This window comes from Ooceraea biroi, chromosome 1 (assembly GCF_003672135.1).
Source record: "Ooceraea biroi isolate clonal line C1 chromosome 1, Obir_v5.4, whole genome shotgun sequence".
Lineage (NCBI taxonomy): Eukaryota > Metazoa > Arthropoda > Insecta > Hymenoptera > Formicidae > Ooceraea > Ooceraea biroi.
In genome coordinates this window covers 3,332,807-3,353,879 of record NC_039506.1, presented here as the reverse complement: position 1 = coordinate 3,353,879, position 21,073 = coordinate 3,332,807, and the positions used below count along the sequence as shown (strand labels likewise).

At 38.2% G+C, this 21,073-nt stretch overlaps 5 protein-coding genes across 11 annotated transcripts; 2 read left to right on the top strand and 3 right to left on the bottom strand.

Annotated features, from left to right (window-relative positions):
- The first annotated feature begins 30 nt into the window (after nucleotides 1-30).
- Nucleotides 31-6,763, top strand: LOC105280394 (protein HID1). The gene is made up of 12 exons (XM_011340913.3): nucleotides 31-215; nucleotides 748-1,107; nucleotides 1,276-1,329; nucleotides 1,421-1,644; nucleotides 1,715-1,956; nucleotides 2,212-2,442; nucleotides 2,640-2,765; nucleotides 2,923-3,179; nucleotides 3,282-3,525; nucleotides 3,746-3,894; nucleotides 4,019-4,191; nucleotides 4,582-6,763. The coding sequence occupies exons 1-12, from the start codon at nucleotides 150-152 to the stop codon at nucleotides 4,802-4,804; spliced, it is 2,349 nt and encodes a 782-aa protein (XP_011339215.2). The 5' UTR covers nucleotides 31-149; the 3' UTR covers nucleotides 4,805-6,763.
- LOC105280395 lies at nucleotides 5,489-10,999 on the bottom strand. Of its 3 annotated transcripts, none has more exons than XM_011340915.3 (5): nucleotides 10,591-10,999; nucleotides 9,528-9,918; nucleotides 9,034-9,286; nucleotides 8,600-8,804; nucleotides 5,489-8,260 (listed from the first exon to the last, which is right to left on the bottom strand). In XM_011340915.3, exons 2-5 carry the CDS (start codon nucleotides 9,616-9,618, stop codon nucleotides 7,868-7,870), a joined length of 942 nt encoding a protein of 313 aa, XP_011339217.1. In that variant the 5' UTR covers nucleotides 9,619-9,918; nucleotides 10,591-10,999; the 3' UTR covers nucleotides 5,489-7,867. The 3 variants fall into 3 exon arrangements, with proteins under 3 accessions (XP_011339217.1, XP_011339216.1, XP_011339220.1); XM_011340914.3 differs by having other exon boundaries at nucleotides 10,630-10,999; XM_011340918.3 differs by having other exon boundaries at nucleotides 5,489-8,224; nucleotides 10,630-10,993.
- Nucleotides 11,000-11,064: 65 nt separating this feature from the next.
- Nucleotides 11,065-12,566, top strand: LOC105280396 (GTPase Era, mitochondrial). The gene is made up of 3 exons (XM_011340919.3): nucleotides 11,065-11,427; nucleotides 11,542-11,985; nucleotides 12,163-12,566. Exons 1-3 carry the CDS (start codon nucleotides 11,197-11,199, stop codon nucleotides 12,511-12,513), a joined length of 1,026 nt encoding a protein of 341 aa, XP_011339221.1. The 5' UTR covers nucleotides 11,065-11,196; the 3' UTR covers nucleotides 12,514-12,566.
- Nucleotides 12,567-12,733: 167 nt separating this feature from the next.
- On the bottom strand, nucleotides 12,734-17,025 carry LOC105280393 (sulfotransferase 1C4). 5 transcript variants are annotated; one of them, XM_026970377.1, is made up of 7 exons: nucleotides 16,519-17,025; nucleotides 14,958-15,178; nucleotides 14,497-14,596; nucleotides 14,072-14,237; nucleotides 13,838-13,964; nucleotides 13,626-13,720; nucleotides 12,734-13,348 (listed from the first exon to the last, which is right to left on the bottom strand). In XM_026970377.1, the coding sequence occupies exons 2-7, from the start codon at nucleotides 15,163-15,165 to the stop codon at nucleotides 13,070-13,072; spliced, it is 975 nt and encodes a 324-aa protein (XP_026826178.1). In that variant the 5' UTR covers nucleotides 15,166-15,178; nucleotides 16,519-17,025; the 3' UTR covers nucleotides 12,734-13,069. The 5 variants fall into 5 exon arrangements, with proteins under 5 accessions (XP_026826178.1, XP_026826175.1, XP_026826182.1 ...); XM_026970374.1 differs by having other exon boundaries at nucleotides 14,958-15,255; nucleotides 16,519-17,024; XM_026970381.1 differs by having other exon boundaries at nucleotides 14,958-15,255; nucleotides 16,630-17,024.
- A 426-nt stretch (nucleotides 17,026-17,451) lies between these two features.
- LOC105280391 (motile sperm domain-containing protein 2) lies at nucleotides 17,452-21,060 on the bottom strand. Its single transcript, XM_011340911.3, has 9 exons — nucleotides 20,861-21,060; nucleotides 20,425-20,571; nucleotides 20,007-20,184; nucleotides 19,432-19,801; nucleotides 18,974-19,049; nucleotides 18,731-18,840; nucleotides 18,438-18,638; nucleotides 18,150-18,287; nucleotides 17,452-18,070 (listed from the first exon to the last, which is right to left on the bottom strand). Exons 1-9 carry the CDS (start codon nucleotides 20,940-20,942, stop codon nucleotides 17,885-17,887), a joined length of 1,488 nt encoding a protein of 495 aa, XP_011339213.1. The 5' UTR covers nucleotides 20,943-21,060; the 3' UTR covers nucleotides 17,452-17,884.
- Nucleotides 21,061-21,073: the final 13 nt, after the last annotated feature.

Sequence of the window (21,073 nt, the reverse complement as noted above, 5' to 3'; positions counted from 1 at the left end):
AGTACAGTGCAGTTGGCAGCTCTGTTTATCTGTCATTGTCATGATACAAACATGGCGGCGATGGTACTTGTTTAAAGAACACCGACGCGTTTTTATTCCCTTTTTACTACAATAAATCTTAATTGTTATCAGCGATAACTGCGAGCAACATGGGCAATGCTGACACAAAGTTGAACTTCCGAAAGGCGGTGGTGCAATTAACGTCGAAGACTCAGGTAAGAACGGTCGGTTGTTTACCTGCTCGATTGGGTAACATATGATCGGTTGACAGATCGATGAAGAAGCATTTCTCTAACAAAATCGTCGATCTGTAACAAAACTTTGTCCTGATTCAGATAAAAATCCATATTTCGGAGCGTTATACTGCATTTCCTTGGAATACTTTTGTCTTTGGTGATAAAAGAAGTTAGCATATTATAATGTTAAAATTGTATGATTATCAATAAGTGAGAAATATGAAAATGTTATGCTTTTTCTTACAAGAGCTGTTAGATTAATGTAGCAATAATTAATGTAGTAATAGAAAATTATAGATTATTATAAAAATTGTAATTAAATCTGTCAGTTGATAATTTTTATTTTATTAGAAATTACATTAAAGGTGTTCTTTTGTAACATGTTTTTTATAGTACTATAAATTACTGATAATACTTTATATATTCTGTATATATAGAACTTATATATATGTATATTTGTCTTATAAAATTCGATAGAAATTTCATTTACACAACATGCGTGTGTTAACAGGTGATCGATGCAACAGACGACACCTTTTGGGATCAATTCTGGTCTGAGAACGTGACCAATGTTCAGGACATCTTCACTCTGATTCCGGCTCCGGAGATTCGTGTGCTGAGAGAAGAGGCACCTTCCAATCTGGCCACATTATGTTACAAAGCGGTCGAGAAGTTAGTCAAGGCTGTAGACAGTAGCTGTAGAACTCAACGAGAGCATCAAACCGTTTTGAACTGCTGTCGCTTATTGACACGCTTGTTACCTTATATATTTGAAGATCCTGACTGGAAGGGTTTCTTCTGGTCCAGTTTACCTGGCAAAGACGATGAAGAGAGCTTGCCACTGGCTCATTCTCTGTTAAATGCAATTTGTGTAAGAAATATTCTACGTGGTGGTTTGCAAAATGATAGAGAACTTTCTTGTCTACTTTGTGCAGTGTATATACAAAATAAATATAAAAATTTTACATTACGATATTGATTTATCACGTAATGTGAGAGAATTATCTTAAATAATAGTATATACTTTTTTTAATTTTAGGATCTGTTGTTCTGTCCTGACTTTACGGTAGCTGCAAACAGGAAGTCAGGCCCGGTGAGTTCCCGTTGACCATCAGAGTCAAGTGATAAGGAGAAGAAAGCGTGGGAGATTTGCATCGCAGATGATACATCTCGTATCTTTATAGGACAAAGCCGATGAGTTACAATCGATAGACAGTTGCGAGTACATCTGGGAAGCAGGAGTAGGTTTCGCGTACTCGCCACCCAGGTATCCTATTCTGGACTCGAATCGTACGGAATTGCTGAAGCTCCTACTGACATGCTTCAGTGAAACTATGTACAATCCGCCGATGGACTTGTCAATCACGCCGAACAGATGGATTCAGCATTTGGCCAGCAGCGAGAACAGGTAATTAAATTTTTTTCTATTTCCCAACTGTTTCGTTCACTGCGTCCTAATTACGTGCGAGTATCCGTAGACACGCTTTGCCCATGTTCACGTCGCTGCTGAACACTGTGTGCGCGTATGATCCCGTGGGCTATGGGGTGCCGTACAATCATTTGTTGTTCACCGATTCGTTGGAGCCATTGGTTGACGTTGCGCTGCAAATCCTAATCGTAACTTTGGATCATGACACCACTGGCGGAGCGCCGTTGGAAGAGGGCGCAGTCGGAGATAATTTGTTCATTAATTATCTAAGTCGAATTCATCGTGATGAAGGTGATATATTTTCTTCTATGGCGATTTACTAATCGTACGTTTCGAGTGCCTTCGAGTTTCCTTTTTGATCGCTCTACTTTGCATCATCTGTACATTAACGATCGTTATCCATGAGGTTACTCGGATGCGAAAACAGCATAGCATCGTGAAATACTTTGCCTGAATATTCTATCAACCGATCTTATCACTGTAAGATCTTATTATTGTAAATTAAAAGACAAAAACTGACGCGTATTACTTTATTTTCAATTACAGATTTCCAGTTTGTCCTAAAGGGTATCACCAGACTGTTGAATAATCCGTTGATGCAGACGTATCTGCCGAATTCGACCAAGAAAGTGCATTTTCATCAGGAATTGCTGGTTTTCTTCTGGAAAATGTGCGATTATAACAAAAAGTTCTTGTATTACGTACTAAAGAGTTCGGATGTTCTTGAAGTGCTTGTACCGATTCTTTATCACTTGAACGACTCACGTGCTGATCAATGTAAATTTTTATCATTAATTTGTTTATATCATTGCTTCAGTTCAGTTCAAGATATATTGTAGTATATCTTGAGGAGAGATATCTCTAAGAATTTCACAATTCAATTGAATTGAAGCAGCGATATATTGGATAAATGGATTAGTGCAATGATTTTTTTTAGATTAAACCAACTTAATTGTCTTTTCTTAATTAATTAGCACGAGTGGGTTTAATGCACATTGGTGTATTTATATTGCTTCTCTTGAGTGGAGAACGCAATTTTGGAGTGAGGTTAAACAAACCATACACAGCCACAGTGCCTATGGATATCCCCGTTTTTACAGGTATAACAATATCAGTTTTGTAACTTCCGATAATTTAAAAAAAAAACAATCTAGTTAGATGATATTTTGTATTGCAGAGGCAACTGTTAAACTTGTTTCTTGATTTTAATTAATTTCTATTTCTTTAAATTAATGTACATTTAATTGATTGTCTCAGGAACACACGCCGATCTCTTAGTCACTGTATTCCACAAAATAATTACGACTGGCCATCAGAGACTGCAACCGTTGTTTGACTGTCTGTTAACGATTCTAGTCAATGTTTCACCGTACCTTAAAACATTATCTATGGTAGCCAGCACAAAGCTGTTGCATTTACTGGAGGCATTTAGTACACCGTGGTTCCTCTTCTCAGCGCCTACCAATCACCACTTGGTGTTTTTCCTGCTTGAGATATTTAACAATATTATTCAGGTAGTGCACTCGTCTACGAAACATACTTTTTGTAACAGATTTAAAAAGAAACATAAAGTTAATATATTTAGCTCTGTCATTTACGCTGTTTTCGATTTTCAGTACCAGTTTGATGGTAACAGTAACTTGGTCTACACTATAATACGCAAGCGGCAGGTGTTCCACGCGCTTGCAAATCTACCTAGCGATTGCAACACGATCGTGAAATCTCTCAGCAAGAGGCAACGTCGGCATGTACCCGCCAGCACGTCAAACGAGAATGTCAGCGAGGCTGCGATGGAGGGATCGCATCCTGCACAACCCGCCGAACCTGGTACTCTGAAGGCCTCCTTGTTGGAAACTCCTGGTATGTTCCTTTTTCAGATCTGACTAAAAGTTCGAACCCGATTTATTTTACTTTGAAGATAATTATCAGTGATTTAATTCTAAAAACATAATGCAAATTAAATCTTTATTACATTATCCAATGTTTGTCATATATAAAAATTATGTTAACTAAAAGAAAACAATTTAATATTTACACTTATGCATGTTTAGCTTATCGAATTATATAAATCTGTTAACAGGTATCGAGAAGATGACGGAGAAGGAATCAGCGCATCCATTGAGCCCATCGGCAAGCGTCGATATTGGCAATTCAATTAGCAATCGATCAGAAAGTAAGACGGACATCAGAGAGGAGTCGATGAGTGCGACCAAAAATTCTGTGGTGCCGGTAAGAAACTGAAATGCTGTTACCAGTGACTTATTCAAGATTGATGCATTGATAATGAATTAAAAAAGTCGATGTGAATATTTGACAAATAAATCTGACTGATAATCTGATTTTTTATATGCAGAAGGGTGGCATACGCGTGGCCGAGCAAGCAAGCTCTAATAGTGTCACCAATGTGAACCAGTGGGTACCGTCCAGCGAATGGGTGTACCAGTGGAAGAGCAAGCTTCCGCTGCAGACCATCATGCGATTGCTTCAAGTACTTGTGCCACAAGTTGAGAAAATCTGCATCGACAAGTGAGTGCATTCTGGCTTTTAGATTCCTAATCTGTCAAGAAACTGAATGTATTTTGCACCTTTGTCGTTTAGTATTATTCGCAGTTATTATAATAATTATCTTTAACGTTTTACTAATTCACTCTTTCATTGATTTCACATTTATTTGGTTTAGTAACAATATAATTACATCTGAGTATTTCTTGATTATTCCTTTTTATACAGACGTGACTTGCATTCGTTCATCAATTTACGTGAACAATTAACAGTCATTACGTTTTCAATAAAACGAAAATAACTTGCTCTGTTGAGTTGAAAATTTGCATTCCTTATATTCGCCGTACAGGCGAATTTCTGTACAGCAAGCAATAATCCATAATTACTTGTTTTCTTTTTTTTTTATTTTGCCAGGGGACTGACAGATGAGAGTGAGATCTTGAAGTTCTTGCAACACGGCACCCTGGTTGGCCTACTGCCGGTGCCGCATCCTATCCTCATCAGAAGATATCAGGCTAATGCTGGCACAACCGCGTGGTTCCGCACATACATGTGGGGTGTTATTTATCTGAGGAACGTCGAACCGCCCATATGGTACGACACCGATGTCAAGCTATTCGAAATCCAGAGAGTTTAGAGAGCGCGTGAGGATCACTAAAGATTCGCGTTACTGTTCGCGCTCGAAATACTGTTTTGTTGGCAGTGTATAAAGAATGAGTCTCATCGAACTCGTTATTGTAATAGCGCCGTTTCTCATCAATTAAAATCGAAGGATTAAAGCGTGATCGCTTTTTGGAAGAGCTCTAAGAAATTAGTCTAAATCTACGTTCTCCCCGCTGCATAATAAAATATATAAGCAACGTTAACATAAATAATTTAAAATAAATAGAAAGCGCGAGGAAGAGCTCCAAGTCAAGTTGTTCGAAATATTACAAAAGTATTGAGCTAAGATCCTTCCATTTACAGAACAGAAATTTAATTGATTCTTTGCTTTATTTTTAGTTTAAGTCAACTAGAAACTATTATTCGACAAAATTGGCACTCCTGGAATTATTTAAATTTTTTCTTAGGATATATTCCTAGGATAAAATTAATTTTCGATAAGTACGAAATGAAAAGAGGCAAGAATCAATTAAACATTTGTTATAACTTTGATCAATGTTTGCGGGAACGGCAACATAACAATACAAAGAGCGATGAACATGTCAAGTCACGCGCTTCATCTCGTTTCTGCTAATTACTTTTTACATGGCGCCTTCGAAGTACTTTCATCTTGATGTAACATATATGTATTACATGTAGGATCGTAAACGTTGTTTGCAATCGGTATCAGTGATTTATTATTATTATACCACGAAGACTGTAATCTCGTTTGTATCATAGTAATATATGTACCGTAACTTAGTGGAAAACGCATATCGTCGGTCTTAAGAAATCCACTAAGTAAATTAGCTCAGCAGACACGGAGAAAACCGACATTTAAACAAAAAAAACCTACACGTTTCACTACTTACATTTCGCTTACATTTACATTTATGTACATTCCTTTACATTCTAGTACGATATAAATTGTAAATTTATATTTAAAACTTTTATATCATTATAATTTATAATGATATAATGTATAATGAAGTTCTTGAGTTCTTTTTAAATAAGAGAATGCCTAGAATTTATATTGTATGATTATCTTTAGAAGAAATTACACTCTCGACAGTCACGCTTTGTTAAGACTTCGATTAAGACCGGCGATATATAATATATCGTAGAATAACTATCAGAGCTAGAGAATTCATCTTTCGCGACATGTACATGAAGCTGCGCTTTACAGAGGAAAAATTTTATTCGCCTTCGCTTTATTCATCGTCATTTGTCCGGCAATTTAAAGTGACACGCTTACTTAACTTGCGAATCAATCTCGCGAGTGTCTTCTCGCGCGAATGATTGTACCGTACCTGTATCATATGTTGAGAGAATTTCCGGGTTTGTTGTTCTCGTTAGTTACACTCAGTGCAGCACCACACGTGGCCTTTCCTTACTTCTATCTTATGAGTTCATTTTGGAAGAGTGTAGGTAATAAGAACAGGCCCGGTGAAAAATACTTTTTGGAGAACCTCGTACAACGGCGAAAATCGATTTTCTTAAACTGTGACGTAGTATAAGGAAGAACGCGGACTTTAGGTCCGTCTCGTTTTAGCTGCACTCTCTCACGCTCGTGACTCGAGATGAAATGAATGTATATTCAGGGATCAATAGAAAAGATGGAGCACACGGAAGCAAAATTCTTCTTCGATTTTTATAATTTCCTCTTTCACGTTCCGCGAGAAACGCTCCAGCCGATAGTTTATTTCATTGTATGGACGAAACAATACACAATTTGTGATAGACGCCTTCGAATTTTACGTCAAATTTTCAAGAAGAATTTGAATGTTGCTTCCTTCTTTCCTACAGTGTCCTGAAGTGCAGTTAGAAAGGAAGATGAATTTTGTACATCACAGTATGGTTGCGACTTATAGTTACACAGAGCGTTCAAACGGAATCTCACGTCAGAATGTAATATATGTAGCTGTCTTGAAATATACAGAATTATATGACGCAAGCAATCATTTACATGCATTCTTTTTCTCTCTCTCTCTCTCTTTTTTTCCTTTCCTTGCTGTCACACACGCATTCATGGAAAAAGAAATATAAAATCGTATATTCGATCGATTACGTTCATGCGACAACACGTAGCTTTCTAACATCTCCGTATTATATGACTTACGAGATACCGCGTGCACGCCTATATATTATTAAAGCACGCAATGTATACTCTGTGTGTATGTGTGTGTGGCGTTCAGACAAAGGCGTTTAGTGAACATCGTATCCAGTTGAAAATCGCGATTGCGCGCCAAACGCACCTGTTATGAACACGCAGTGTTATTATCAGCTTATCATGAGAGGCAATCGAGCCGTACACGCGTTTCGCGAATTTGACACCACGGCTCGAATCGCATATTTGGGTTTGTGCGCTTCTTTTCTTTCACATAACGAGTCTGTAACGGGAATAGACCTTCTTGTATACGCACCTTATCGCACGATAAAAATACTGCAAGAGAATAAAATAATCGAACGAATACTTGAAATTATACGAAGATACGCACTCGAGAACGGCAAGCAACTTTGCGGACCGTCAGCGAGAGGCAAAAATCCTGGAAAACAAAAATGAAAGAATCAAGTGCGGGTTGATCGACTTCACATTGCACCGCGCAATTAAGCCTAAATGAAATATATCACACTCCTTCGTCGTCTCCATCTATCGTTTCTCCCGCCGAGTGTCGTTAAGTGCCGAAGGCAAGGAAATAAATAGTTATAATCAACCAAGACTCGAATATAGCACATATGATACATAAAGTACAGTATAAGATTACATTACGATACATTTGTCCGTAGAAAGTAAACGCAGGTGGCGGTGCGCGGTGACTCCCGCCGTGCGTAATGCCCACTAAAAAATATCGCGCGGATCTACTCTTTTTCCCGAATTGACCGCGACCTCGTGTCGATGTGTTATCATTGCGCTCTTATCACAGATGTGTGGAAGTTGCCTGATCCTGAGAATTAATTTCTGCTACTTCCGCAGCGGACATGAGAAACGGTCGAGGGAAGAAGCTTCGGACGAATCTCACTGGCCCGACCTCGCGAATATCGCCGACTCGACGCGATCTCATCGCATGATCTTGTCGTAGGAAGGTGGCGGCGCCTCGTCCGAGGACGTGGGCGGCGGTGGCGGTATCAGGATAGCGATGTGATAAGGAGGTGGCGGCGGGTTCTGTCTCACCGTTGTCGTTGGCACTGTCGCCGCCGCTCTGCCGACGACACTCTCACTGACACTGGATGCGCTCGTTAGAGCAACAATGTGGTCTTCCTGCATGCGAGCACTGTGCTCTGACCGATCACCATCGTCCTGATGGTTTTGGCTGTCACGTAGTCTCTCCTGTCCGTTGCAGAAGATCGAGTACAGGCAGCCCAGTAGCAGCAGCGTCAGCAGTCCACAGAACACGAACAACTCCGGACCCGGCTCCTGTTGGCGCGCGCAGACAAGCAGGGACTGATTAGACTAAAAGCGGAGAAGAATTGAAGCGGTGAAGGTGAATGTCGGTTTACCAACCGCACCAGTCTTGATGTAACCAAGTAGTCTCTTTATACATAAAACTTTATATAGAATCTTTACTTTTAATGTATTATTTTTCAACGATAGCTATCTTTTTCATTAAAGTTGTTGCAATTTTTCAATTTAAATATTCTAATAGTTCAGAAGATGATCTCATTTACAAATTCTTTAGCCTGGAATGAACTTTTTCTTGCGTTAATTCTCTCTGTCTGTGTGTGCATTAAATATTTCCATAATTAAAAATTTTTAATTCTATTAAAATGAAATACTTCTAAAAATATCTACCCGATAACCGAAGTAGAATTTGGCGATCGCCACAAAGGTCGTTACTAATATGAAAGTGATCCAGATGCCGCAACGCAATCGGTAGCCGGCTAGGTCAGCGTCGCTGAACTCGGAAAACCCCAAAAACTGGCAGCCCCTGTTGCTGCTGTTTGTGCTGGTCGCGTTAGACAGAATCAACTGGTTGTTGCTAACGTCTGTGACATTGCTGCAAACAGCGCGTTAAAACGAGAGACGGTTTAATACCACCATCGCCTCCGCAAATACTTTCTTATTAAAACTGGCAGAACTATGAACTGAGGGCGAATCATTTATAAGTAATCTTTCTGCTGATAGATATATATATAAGTGAGTCACCCTGTATATAGGAAGAGCATGTTCTTCTCAGAATGTCTCCTCTGTCTTAGTGTAGACCTTTTTGTGTTTTCATTAATTACTTGGGGATGTTGTTCAGCTGGGCGAGCTGGGCTGCGTTGAGCGACGACGAGCCATGATGACGATTCTCGTTGTTATTGTTGTTGTTGTTGCTATTGTGGCTCCGTACGGATGCCGTCGATCGGATGACGTTCCGGCGGGAATTACTAGGTCCAGCTGACGACGCGTTTCCGGTTGCAAAATTACCTCCGAGGCCCTGGATTCGGTGCACCGACGTCACCATCTGCCTGCGTTCACTGCAGCGCCGACATCGGTCTGCAAAAATAGGTAAGAAATGCAACAACATGGATAAAGAAACGGGATAACGATAAGAGAAGTCAGAGTAACAATAAGAAGCAACTAAAATTACTGCTTTTGAGGACAAACTACAAATTCCTTGAACGCGAATGAAAGCGAGGCCACAAGTAAAACTTGGGATATATAGACACACGTTGCATCGCCAGCATTATTTTACGCGTCCGTCTTAATTTTATTGACTGCACTCTGGCACACTTACTAGACCGTGTTTTGGGCACAGGCGCGGGAGGGTACCGGCGGCCGGCGAAGCCGTAATACCTGCCCGCCGGTTTGTGAATCCAGATGTGCATTTAGGAAGTCGCCGTGGTGGGCTCAGAAATCCATCGCTGGCCGGTGCTGAGATGCACCCGGCGATGTTTCCCCACCAGCGCGCGGATTCACGGGTGATCCTTCTCAAACATTCCTCTCAGTGCACGACTTTCCTGCTCTCCGGCTCCCCTGGGCACGCTGCTACGTACGTCTCGGATCGATGCGTCGTATCGGTCTCCGGCGTGCACCCGCTCATCGTCCGTTGCGAGCATTATCGTCATCGGTAATGTTCATCAAGCCCATCTTTTACCTCGGAGTCACACGTCGTTGCGCCCCATGTCCTGAAAACGAAACCACGTATCGGCAAACTGAAGCGATAAGGCGACCGGTTTCTCCTTGCAAAACTGAAAGACGAAGCGATAATGTAACTGCATACTGTCGCGAATTTAAGATTGAAAAGATACATATGTTATCTGACATGAAAGAATATTGCAAGGTGTATAAAAATTCATTATCAAAAATAAAAAGTCGTAAAAATAATTATTACGACTTAGGTATCATTGTTATTTTTAATGACACATGACAAAATTTAATATCGCGTATTTTAATAAAAATAATTTTGAGGAAAGAAGAAAAAATCCTAAAAAGATACAGAAAAAGCTTTCTTTAGCTTTTAAAAAGAGACACTTTCTTATTTAAAATTCAATATACATTACTCAAAACTGCGTTCAAGAAAATCGAATTTAAGTACGCACATTCAGCTTATAAAAATAGAAAAAAGCATAATCGCAGAGAGTGCAGAAAGTGCAAGGAAAAAGCAGTGAAGAGAACAGACCCAATGGGACGTCGCAAATTGAAGTTTGTGTTGTTCAATTGCGCTTTTTACATTTAAAACAAGAATAAATTCAAGCTTCAGCAAGAAAAAAAGAGAGGAAGGAAAAATCTATAAATATAAAAATAAAATATATATAAAAATGCAAGAAATGATGCGAAGAGGAAAGAACATGGTCTACTGGTTCGATGAGAGAGAGAAGCGGAAGACGTCTATTTACAACACTTGCGCGTCTCTCATTCGCCATTTGCTTCACGACACGTCGCAGTTGGAATCAACATGTTTGCAGGTCGCATCACGTTACACGTCCCGACATCGCGACGCAGAAACGCGAAACATGAAGTCTGTACTTTTCGCGTCTTTTTTTTACACTTTTACGTTTTCCGTCTCATTTTGGCGCCGTCGCGCATTATCTTCTCTCGTCGTTCCTTTTGCACTCTTTCCATGAACGTTTGCCTCCTTTAGGACACAGTACACCGCTTTGTATTGCCTCGAGTGAGAAAACTAAAGCGCGACGAACGCTGCTGGCCACGATGGACGCATCAATAACAGAGGACCTTCGCGCGAGTCGTCATCGTCCGCCATTGCCCGCCGGCGACGGCGCGGAGTGCGGCGTGAAGTCGCGCGCGCGAGATAGACAGCGAGATGCGAGATATCGATTCTAATGGTCGTTCCGTCACACGAATCTCAAGTGCTGGAGTTAGGTTAATTCTCCATAAGTATAGCCTACAAACGATGGTGTAATTTATTTATTATCGCGAAATTTTACAAATCTCAGCTCGATGAAATGTTCTTTACACTCGAGAGATACGCTGTTCGCGTGGGTACACGGTACTTGCGACGATACTTCTCGAAGAACACGGACGTTTTGACGAACGAACCGCAAGAATTTGTGCTGCGTGCCGACGAAGACTTTAAATTATTACGCCGGGAAGGACACAAATCACTAAAAATAGCTATTTTGGGTGCACCGAACGTTGGCAAAAGCACGATCGTCAATCGACTTGCCAGGAGATTGGTGATTATCAAACTACGTTCTTAATTATCTCATTTTTATTTATGTGTTTACTTGTATATCTGTTTAGTTTCATCTGTATACAAATTACACCCACGTATAATTAACTGTCTTTAGATATGTCCCGCATCCTCCAAAGTTCATACCACACAGGCCAAAGCAGATGCAGTCTATTGCGAGGGTGATACTCAGTTGATATTTATGGATACACCTGGTATGGTTTGCGAGAAAGACCATAAACAATATCGATTAGCTAGCAGCTTCAAGAACGATCCACAGGATTGCTTGAAGGCATCGGACATCGTGGGAATTGTGCAGGATGCAGGCAATGTACATACCAGAGACAGGATTGATCCGAACGTATTGGAATTATTGAAATTAACTAAAGATATAAGAAACCAGATTTCGTTGATCCTGATCTTTAACAAAGTAGACAGAGTAAAGAAAAAGGAATTGCTGTTGCATCTCATAAGGGTTATAACCGAAAGCAAGAAATCTCTGAATTTCTCTGACGTATTCATGCTCTCTGCTTTGACTGGCAATGGCATTGACGATCTAAGGGTAAGTTTTTAAATTTTTCAAATAGGTGGACGCGAGAAATACTTGATTGTCAAGGATCATTATAACAGCATGATTTGAATAATTATTTATCATCTTTAGGAAATATAAAAAAAAATATAAGTTTTAAATTATTTTAAATCTTTGCAATATCCTTCTTCCATTGTTTGCACTTTGAAGACTTATTTGCTCGACTCGGCCAAGCCGCGAGACTGGTGCTATGAGGAACACGTGTACAGCGATCACACATGCGAGGACATAATACAGCAGACAGTGCGGGCTAAATTGCTGGACGATCTGCCAAACGAAGTCCCTTACAAATTGCACGTGAAGCTGGAGCATTTTGATGTAGGACCTGACGACAGCATCGCGGCATTGGTGTCTGTCACGTGTCCTACTAAGCGTATCATGAACCTCTTATTGCACGCCAGAGGCAACAGAATAAGGGATATCGCGGTTAGAGCCGAGCAGGAATTACGGAACGCCTTTCGAACGTCGGTAAGATTAAAAATAGGTGTACAGACGACATAATTTCCATTCGATTGTACATTCGATACTTGTAAAATAAAGTTGCTTATTATGTACTTTTCAAGTTTTTAAACTTTAGTAGTCACCCTTGGCTTTAGCTTGCTCTTCGTATTTGATAAAATGGAGGAGGAAAAGAAAGAACATTTGTCTCTCTTTTGAGAAATTTACATTAGTGATCCCAAAGCAATTATCAAAATAGAACAATATGAAATAATAAAACAAATTATTGAAAAGAAAGCATCTTTTGTACTAATCACGTAACATAATTATTGTACATACATATGTGGTAACAACAATATATTTTAAGAAAATACAAGTCACATATAAAATACAAAACCCGCAGCGCACGCTCTCGCTGTCCTCTCCCGTTTTTTTCTTTTTTTTCGCTTTTTTATTTACCAGGCCCGACTCAATCGGGAACCCTACCCCTTCATTATTTTATATATTTATGAATTACTATGTCTTCTCTACCTCTCGTACTACTACACATATACATGTGTATTGTTAGTAAGCTTGTAGAATTAGCCCTCGATGACAAATGTCTCGTATAACATATTGTCTAACTTGGAAATCTCAAATCCGTATCTTTCAAATTATCCGCTATCCATTTATCGAATCTCTTTTCTAATTCCGGCGTGAATACTTCTGCCCAACCACCTGTTTTTCCTTGTCGAATAAAGTCTTCGGGTTTCAAAGGACTGCCAGGCGCCGCTTGGTTGATCATGGGGTTTTTGCGAAAGTTATCTATATTCACGTGCTCCGCCAATTTCGCGATCTGTTCATCGCTGTAAGTCTTGCCAAAGAACTCGGCTAGCTTTCTGATGTTTCCCGGTAGGTCCTGTACAGTAATTATTTCTAAATCAGATATATTACACTTGGAGATATGATATCTTTGTTACATCGAATATGCGAGTGTTTCTCGAATCGGATGTCTGAATGACATATTCACATTTTCGAAATATAAATTAAAATATAAAACATTTTTCAGTAAATTATGATGGAAACGGAAAATTGTTAACATTTTATAATCAATGATAGTGAAGATAACGTTTTAATATAAAAAAAGCAAATAACATTCAAAAACATTTTCTAATAACACGATTTCCTCGACTCACCTTTATCAAATCCTCGTAGAAGAGGAACAAAGTGTTCGGCCTGTGCTTCATCGCCCAACCTTCTTTTACGTGTTCCCAAAATGGACAATAACATACTGTAATTAAAAAGTATAACAGTACGTACCGTAAGAACCGTGCATTAAAAAACAGGTGAATAAAAGTAAAGCAAATTAGAAATATTGATCATATATAATATATCATGCAAAACTTACTGTGATTAGTCATGAAATAATTGCAGAACTGCTCGAAGGTTCCCTGATATTGCAAAAGTTTGTGATTCTTTTGGAACTTATAAAAAGAAGCCACGACGTCTTTCGGATTTCTTGCAACATAAATAATCTACAACAAAAAATGTGATAAGGTATATTTATAAAGGTTTATTATCGATATATATATATATATATATATATCAATTATTTAATGCTGAAAATTCGATTTAAACATACCTTGCAAGTATTGTTTACCACTGTTGGTAGTAAATCGAGAGGCAAATGGCTCTTGATGAAACGCGGCGAGGGTAGATCTCGTGCACGTTCAACACACTGTTGTATCATAGCATGATCGTTGGGAGAATAATCCGCAAATACATGACCATCCCTTATTATACTAAGACTAAAAAGGAAAATATTTTTCTGCAGAAATGTTTTCCAATTTTATAACACTGTTAGCGAATCATGAAAGCGAAGATTACATTCATTCAACATCTCTTTGTGCACTTGTGTAAAAAATGTAGAAAAATATTCAGGACTCTGTACACAAGTTTTATGTAAAAAGAGAAAAAGGAAAACAAAAAATAAAACTAAGTAATTTATTTCAAATCAGAAGAAAAATTCGATGGCTTTTGCTCCCGCTTATATGGACATTATCGTACTCTACGAAAGGAAATCTGTCGAACAAGCTTCTTCGATACGCCTCGTCAAAATTCAAATCGTTTGCCACCAGCCATATAAGCTCCTGCGTCACTGTTGTACCTAATCGACAGGAGACACAAATTATCGACACTTTCGACAAATCCTATGATTTCTGCGCGTATTCGGGACTTATCCTTAACAGATTAATTATTCATACTTACGACAGAGCATCGAAGCTAACGGAATTATTCATGAAGGACAAATTACGAGAAAGCTAATTATTAAGAAAATGCAAAAGAATTATTAGCGAGAGAAGGAAACACAAATATTAATTATAAAAAATTATAAATTATTATTACAAGAAATTAAAAAAGGAAATAAAATATTCTTTTAAAATTAAAAAAAAGGAAATCAGAATATGTGAATATCGCAAAAAATGGCAAACGGCTTTGATACTTTTATGAGAGCGAAAATGGCTCACCCGATCGAGGATAGGTAACGATCCATGTGTCATCCGGGCGAGTCTCGAAATTGTAAATCTTCTCGCCCTTCTCGGCGTACTTGTACGGCATGAACCATTTCTTCTTGCCGATTTTAACGAAACCACGTACGTTATTCGGAAGCAATTTCAACAATTCGCCGGCCGGCTCGCCCGTGACGCGTTCCACATTCAAATCCTCAAAGAGCATGCTCCGTTGTTGGCTTCCTCGTTGCAAGAAGTAAATTATAAACCCTTACGTTAATTTAACCCGAAGAATCGCGTGTCGATTCTACGTTGACTGTCGGAAAATTTTATAACATTAGTATCATTATTCATATTTTCCAACTAGAGTACAAAAAACAGATAAGACGGTCAAAAGATAAGATATTGCGGTTGTGTTCAGCAGAATAAACAACTGTGCAATCCACTGAGTTTTGTTTTAGTCGAGGGACTACTGGCGACTTATGACTTCGCATGTTTAATAATCAGCTGATTAAAAAATTTTTTATTCTTTTATTATTTATTTATTTAATTTGTTTCCCGCATAAAGATGATATTATGTAATTATTAATAATTGCGCTATGCAATCTATTATAAAGATGAACTGTATATTAGTTTTCTAATTTCTAAGTTATCCGATAACAAACCGCTCAAAACAAATCACTATCACGATATTTCTTACATTACGTATATTCAAGCTTTGTCTTGTATATCTCACGTTAAGCGGGTTCTACAACGAGAGTTTAAAGTAGGGCTCGCTATTATACGTTTAAACGGAAACACGTTTACACGTATAATTAGCATATCCGTTCATTAGAAACGTTTTCCCGAATATACGTGTTTTAAGGTATCATACGTATAAACGGAAAACGTTTACACGTATATTAAACGTTTATCTGTATAATCGCGCCTTACGTGTAAACATTTTTCTCCACCTCTTATTTTTAATTTCATTGGCTCGTCATTGGCTTGTCATTGACGTTACACCAAGTCGACGACGACGACGACGTTGCACCACGTCGACGACGACAGTACGCCACGTCGACGACGACGACGGTGATGACGTTTACCACGTCGACGACGACGACGGCGACAACGTTGCACCACGTCGACGTCGACGTCGACGACGACGACGACGACGATGTTGCACCACGTCAACGACGAAGACGACGAGGACGACGACGACATTACACCACGAGGATAACACAAGCTGAAATTGGTTGTATGTAGTCGATTACCGCATAATTTCAAGTTATTGACCTTCGAAGACACTTCACATCTTCGAAGCTTCGATCCTTAATTCGTATAATAAACGTATAATAAATGTTTACCCACAAGTAAACGTTTTTCTGGAAATAAGTGTAAACGGATAAACGTTACACGTATATTCGATAAACAAATTAAAATCAGAGCCCTAGTTTAAAGCACAAAATTTAATCTTTAAGCTTTAAAGAAATTTAAGCTGTAAGAAATCGACCAATCGCAATCGAATGTGAAAAAAGAAATCGACTGTGATTGATCAATTTCTTGTGGTTTAAAGCTTAAAGCTGAAGTTTTATACCTTAAATTCTCATTGTAGAACCCGCTTTAGGGTGCCCTTATATGGGAGCTTCGAGTGTCAGCGTCAAAAGATATGCGCATACGTAGCGCGTAAAACTTTGACTTTGCTAACCTGCAATTATTACAAAGTATATTGCAAAATGTCAATTATAAATTATCGGTACCATCCGTGGTTATTAGAATGCGTTTCCACTATCAATAAAGAATTTAAAAAACAAAAAAGAGCTATTAAATTAATAGCAGGTATCGCAATAATTGCAAATATAATGCAAATAAGGAAGAAAAAAATTGAGTATAATTAAGACATAGATATGGATGTTATCACGCAATATTTCCTACTGTCCGATTAGATTAGAAGATCTCCGGTTCAAAAATTATGCAAGGATGACGATGATACAATTTGAAGAACTATTATCAATAGTAGAAGCGCCGATTAAAAAAAGCAATATGTTGTCGTGAACTAATTAACGAAGAAACTGCGTCTAAACCTAAAGCAATCTGCACGTAATCCTACGCAAAAGTTGGCAGATTTTTAAGAGATGGCGTTAAAACATGTCATGATTCTAACCTAGAACATATTTTCATATTCTGAATCAGTAAATCTGCGTTAAATAACTTTAACGTCCGATACCGACGAGTCGACGACGCGTGTTCGTGAGAGACACAAATTAAAAAAAAAACATTCTGAAAGAACATTTCAACGAATTTACGAATAAAAACATTTGGATCGCGCGATTGAGTTTTTTTAATTTAAAAATTTATATATATATATAGTAAGATTTCATTATTAATATACTAATCATTTATACGTAAGCATTAATATATTCTCATAATATATTTTTTTCAAAATTGCATGTAACAATTTATGCTTTTTATGGAATAAATACAACAGTTGTTAATAAAGGCAAAATCAAGGATACAAAACCTGTACACGTATGCGCTAATTCACATTCAATTTTAATCCAATCAGTGTTCATAGAAGTATATGTATAAAAGCTTATAAAAATAGTAGTTTCGATGTAACCTTACATATGTATCATATATTATAGCATCGTAAATTAAAGATATCTCATCGTGTTAAATATGGTAACTCATTAGTTGCTAATATACATATATCAAACGTTACACAACTAATCGCCAAAACTTATCTACGCAAATACAAATTAAATTAACGCTGAAATGTGCAAACGGAAAGAGTAAAAACTGTAACACATATTAATATATAAATATCCTGTACCCTCACGTAATGTAGAGAATATATCTTTTATAACATCCTATAGAGATAAATTTATAATTTAGTTAGAAACATCTGTTTAACGTTTGTCTTATATATCAAATTACAAAGTACTATTAGAAACACGTTTACTTTAAATATTAGGATGGCATTGGAGATGGCAGTCCTGCTGAGCAGAGTCGAAAATCGGATCCATTTGCAAAAAGTAAATCATCAATATCGCGATTAGTACTGTCAACATGACGGAAATGAAAAGCATGTATTTAACAGTGGTAACCTCGCCATGTAACTTGCCATAAATCTTTTCTAAATTATTCATCTGAAAAATGTTTAACCTGCTTTTATATTTCTGTAACACGTAAGGTATGAATATATCCGTCGTATTTTCATTTACGTACCCTCGAGAAAAATGCATCGATATTACGATCACTCCCCGGCGCTGCAGAAATTAACGTAGAGTAAGATTTTTGTATCTCATTGTTTTCATTGTTACCGTTGGTACATCGTAATCTATGCATTTCCGTTACTTTCTCAGACTGGAAAAGAAGAGAATATTAATATATATATCATACATAATACTGTAAAAGTTAAAGCTACTTAATTAATCGTTAATATTCTATAATAAAAAATAATTCTAAACATATCTACGATGCGAAGGAATAAAAGTTCGTAATATATTAATTTACCTTCCAAAGTGTAGTCAGTTCTTGCACTGTGGCGTTCGAATTTTTTAACGGAAGGCACATGACTAGAAATCGATCATTGTTTAATAGGCCACGTATGTTATAACCAGGTTGCAGTAGCACCGTGACGTTCTTCTGTTCAGCCGGCTGTAAAACCCCCGAACTTGGTCGCACTCTGAATTTCTCCGGAGATGTTGTCTTTATCTAGAAATCATGCGTGCAACGCTTACACATTTGTTCCACTAGATATATCCCAATAGTAAAATAATAATGAAATAATACGACGTTTGTAGTACCTTATAAGATAAGGATTTATCAGCTGCAGTGTTTTTCAATGTGATTGTCCCCACAATATCATTTCCTTCCTTTAGAAATATAATCGTTTCCAAGGGTTCTATGGACAATACTAGAACAGACATAATTCACTTTATGCAGTGCATACATGTATATTATATATATATTTATTACATATATTATATCATATATTAAGACTCGTGTAACGAGATATTATTTTGTGATAGAATAAGCTTTATACGTACATTGATCCTCGTTAGTCTGATCTCCGATGCTGGTTGGACTTTGTTCTATAAGCGGTGAATTTTCTGCAAAGTGAACCTGAAAATCACGCCAGTGCTTAGACGAAAAGAATTAGGATTTCGTGAATAAAAGACGATTAGCAACTTGATATACAATATCTTGCAAGGACGTCATGTTACTATTGTAGATACGCAATTCCACCACACGTTGCGAAAAGACAACTAGCTAGGTTAAACGTTTCTTATTCCGCGTCTTACTTGATACGTACATCAAAACAAAAGACTAACGGAGAGCGAGAGGGGAGGATAACACAAGGAGATGACAATGGAATCACAGTGAGGTGACCTATAAGAGCAAAGGAATACCGTTTCGATATTTTCCTACACGCAATTATAGACACATACAGGCGCAAACGTGGATAAACACTGTTGTCGGAAAAACAGTTACGCGATCTGTGTACCTTTTTATTATCTAGTTTGCCGTTTATCACGCCATCCCCGTTCGCGCACGCGACTGGGACAAATTTGAAAGTGTAATCATTGTTGCCGCCCCAACACTTCAGGGCGTCATTTGGATCAACGTAGTCCTTCAGCGAGCTTTTGTTGACAAATTTAATTTTCGGAATGGCTTTGGCAGGTAACCACGACTTTATTATTTTAAAGGCCGCGTTTAGTACCCAAGGCATCTCGAAAATTATGATGTAATTGAGAAAATTTGGATAATAGGATTTGAATAAGCCAATGAGGTACTTAGTAAATTCCATATCCAAATTGGAGAGTCCACTCTCGGCCATGTCAAAGAAAATCGATATTTGATTTCCATTCTCTTCCCTAAAAAAATATAACGAATGAAAGATTTATTAGTATTAAATTCATGTACATATTGCGAACACATCGTATTCCATTTTCAGCTATAATTTTATGCACGGTTCAAGTTTAAAATGAAACTCAATTGCAAAAGTGCCATAATTTCCCATTTGAGCTATCATATAGCGTTACCCTTGCATCAAATGAACACAATACATGCATATTATACCTTTCCAATCTCTCAAACCAATAAACTATACATCGCTGCAGCTCTGGAAAATCTTTGGCTCCCTTAAAGTGCAACTTTGACTTGATTATAAAAAGTTTCTTGCCATCTTTATCCCTACCAAAGCTGAAGCACGACCCATCTTCTAGATAATCTCTCCTCACGTTATCCTCAGTAATATCTACAATTCAATAATATAATGAAAAAAAAGAGGAAGAAAGATATCTTATTTGCACTATTGTATCGATCACTTGTTACTCAAATTGACACAAGCATAGATTTGATTATGTTTCGTTATCTTTTATATCATCATAAATTTGATTATGTTCCATTATGATTTTGTATCTTCGGAATGTTCATAGAGAATCTTAAAACTCAATTTAAACGTGAAATTTAGTTCGCTCTCTCTCTCTCTCTCTACCATTTGTGCCGAATTTCCTTCTCCAAGTACAAGTCTCCCAAAGCATGTTGAAGGCCTCGTTCTCATTTGACTCATGATGATCCAGAAATCGCTTCAGCCAGTCGTCGTTGTTTTTTATTCTGGCTATATCCGCGGGATGGAAGCCCCCTATGGACAACATACGCTAATCAGATGCGGAATCTCATAAGAATAATTAATATATTATTCGCATTGGCATTTTGCAATTCCTTGGTGGTCAATCAATAATGTTCCGAGGTCCCTTCAGCGGATCAATTAACGCGTCAATTGCTTTCAATTGGCAATAGACTGGCGCGACCTTTGCCCACGTTACATGAGCAGAGTTATAATCTTACGCATACGGGCATTCGATACGACAGAATAAAAATCCGTTCCCGTCGAAAAAAGAAGGCGATACGATCGCGTATAAAGTACGTACTCGGATCGGCCGGTCCCTCGTCCTCGACTCTCTTGAAAAACCTCTCGCGGATCTCGGCGATCGTTCTCGTCTGCACTTCCATCTTCCGTCGTTGAGGACTGGCGACCGGGCTGATGACACTTTGACCGGCACTTCGAGCCCACCACGATGGCCAGATGATATTGTTTATTCGCACTGGCTATGTGCGCGCCGCGCCGCGCGTACAGCTCGAAA

Coding starts and splice junctions, on each gene's coding strand:
- LOC105280396 (XM_011340919.3), top strand. CDS start 11,197: ATGTTCTTTACACTCGAGAGATACGCTGTTCGCGTGGGTACACGGTAC. Junction 11,428..11,541: donor ATCGACTTGCCAGGAGATTG/GTGATTATCAAA, acceptor AACTGTCTTTAG/ATATGTCCCGCATCCTCCAA. Junction 11,986..12,162: donor ATGGCATTGACGATCTAAGG/GTAAGTTTTTAA, acceptor TGCACTTTGAAG/ACTTATTTGCTCGACTCGGC.
- LOC105280393 (XM_026970377.1), bottom strand. CDS start 15,165: ATGCTCTTTGAGGATTTGAATGTGGAACGCGTCACGGGCGAGCCGGCC. Junction 14,597..14,957: donor CGTTACCTATCCTCGATCGG/GTGAGCCATTTT, acceptor CCTGTCGATTAG/GTACAACAGTGACGCAGGAG. Junction 14,238..14,496: donor GACAGATTTCCTTTCGTAGA/GTACGATAATGT, acceptor TTTCCTTTTTAG/TCTTAGTATAATAAGGGATG.
- LOC105280391 (XM_011340911.3), bottom strand. CDS start 20,942: ATGGAAGTGCAGACGAGAACGATCGCCGAGATCCGCGAGAGGTTTTTC. Junction 20,572..20,860: donor CGAGGGACCGGCCGATCCGA/GTACGTACTTTA, acceptor TGTTGTCCATAG/GGGGCTTCCATCCCGCGGAT. Junction 18,639..18,730: donor ATAAATCCTTATCTTATAAG/GTACTACAAACG, acceptor CATGATTTCTAG/ATAAAGACAACATCTCCGGA.
- LOC105280395 (XM_011340915.3), bottom strand. CDS start 9,618: ATGCACATCTGGATTCACAAACCGGCGGGCAGGTATTACGGCTTCGCC. Junction 8,805..9,033: donor CAGCTGAACAACATCCCCAA/GTAATTAATGAA, acceptor CGCTGTTTGCAG/CAATGTCACAGACGTTAGCA. Junction 8,261..8,599: donor AATTCTACTTCGGTTATCGG/GTAGATATTTTT, acceptor CTCCGCTTTTAG/TCTAATCAGTCCCTGCTTGT.
- LOC105280394 (XM_011340913.3), top strand. CDS start 150: ATGGGCAATGCTGACACAAAGTTGAACTTCCGAAAGGCGGTGGTGCAA. Junction 2,766..2,922: donor GGATATCCCCGTTTTTACAG/GTATAACAATAT, acceptor TGATTGTCTCAG/GAACACACGCCGATCTCTTA. Junction 4,192..4,581: donor GAGAAAATCTGCATCGACAA/GTGAGTGCATTC, acceptor TTATTTTGCCAG/GGGACTGACAGATGAGAGTG.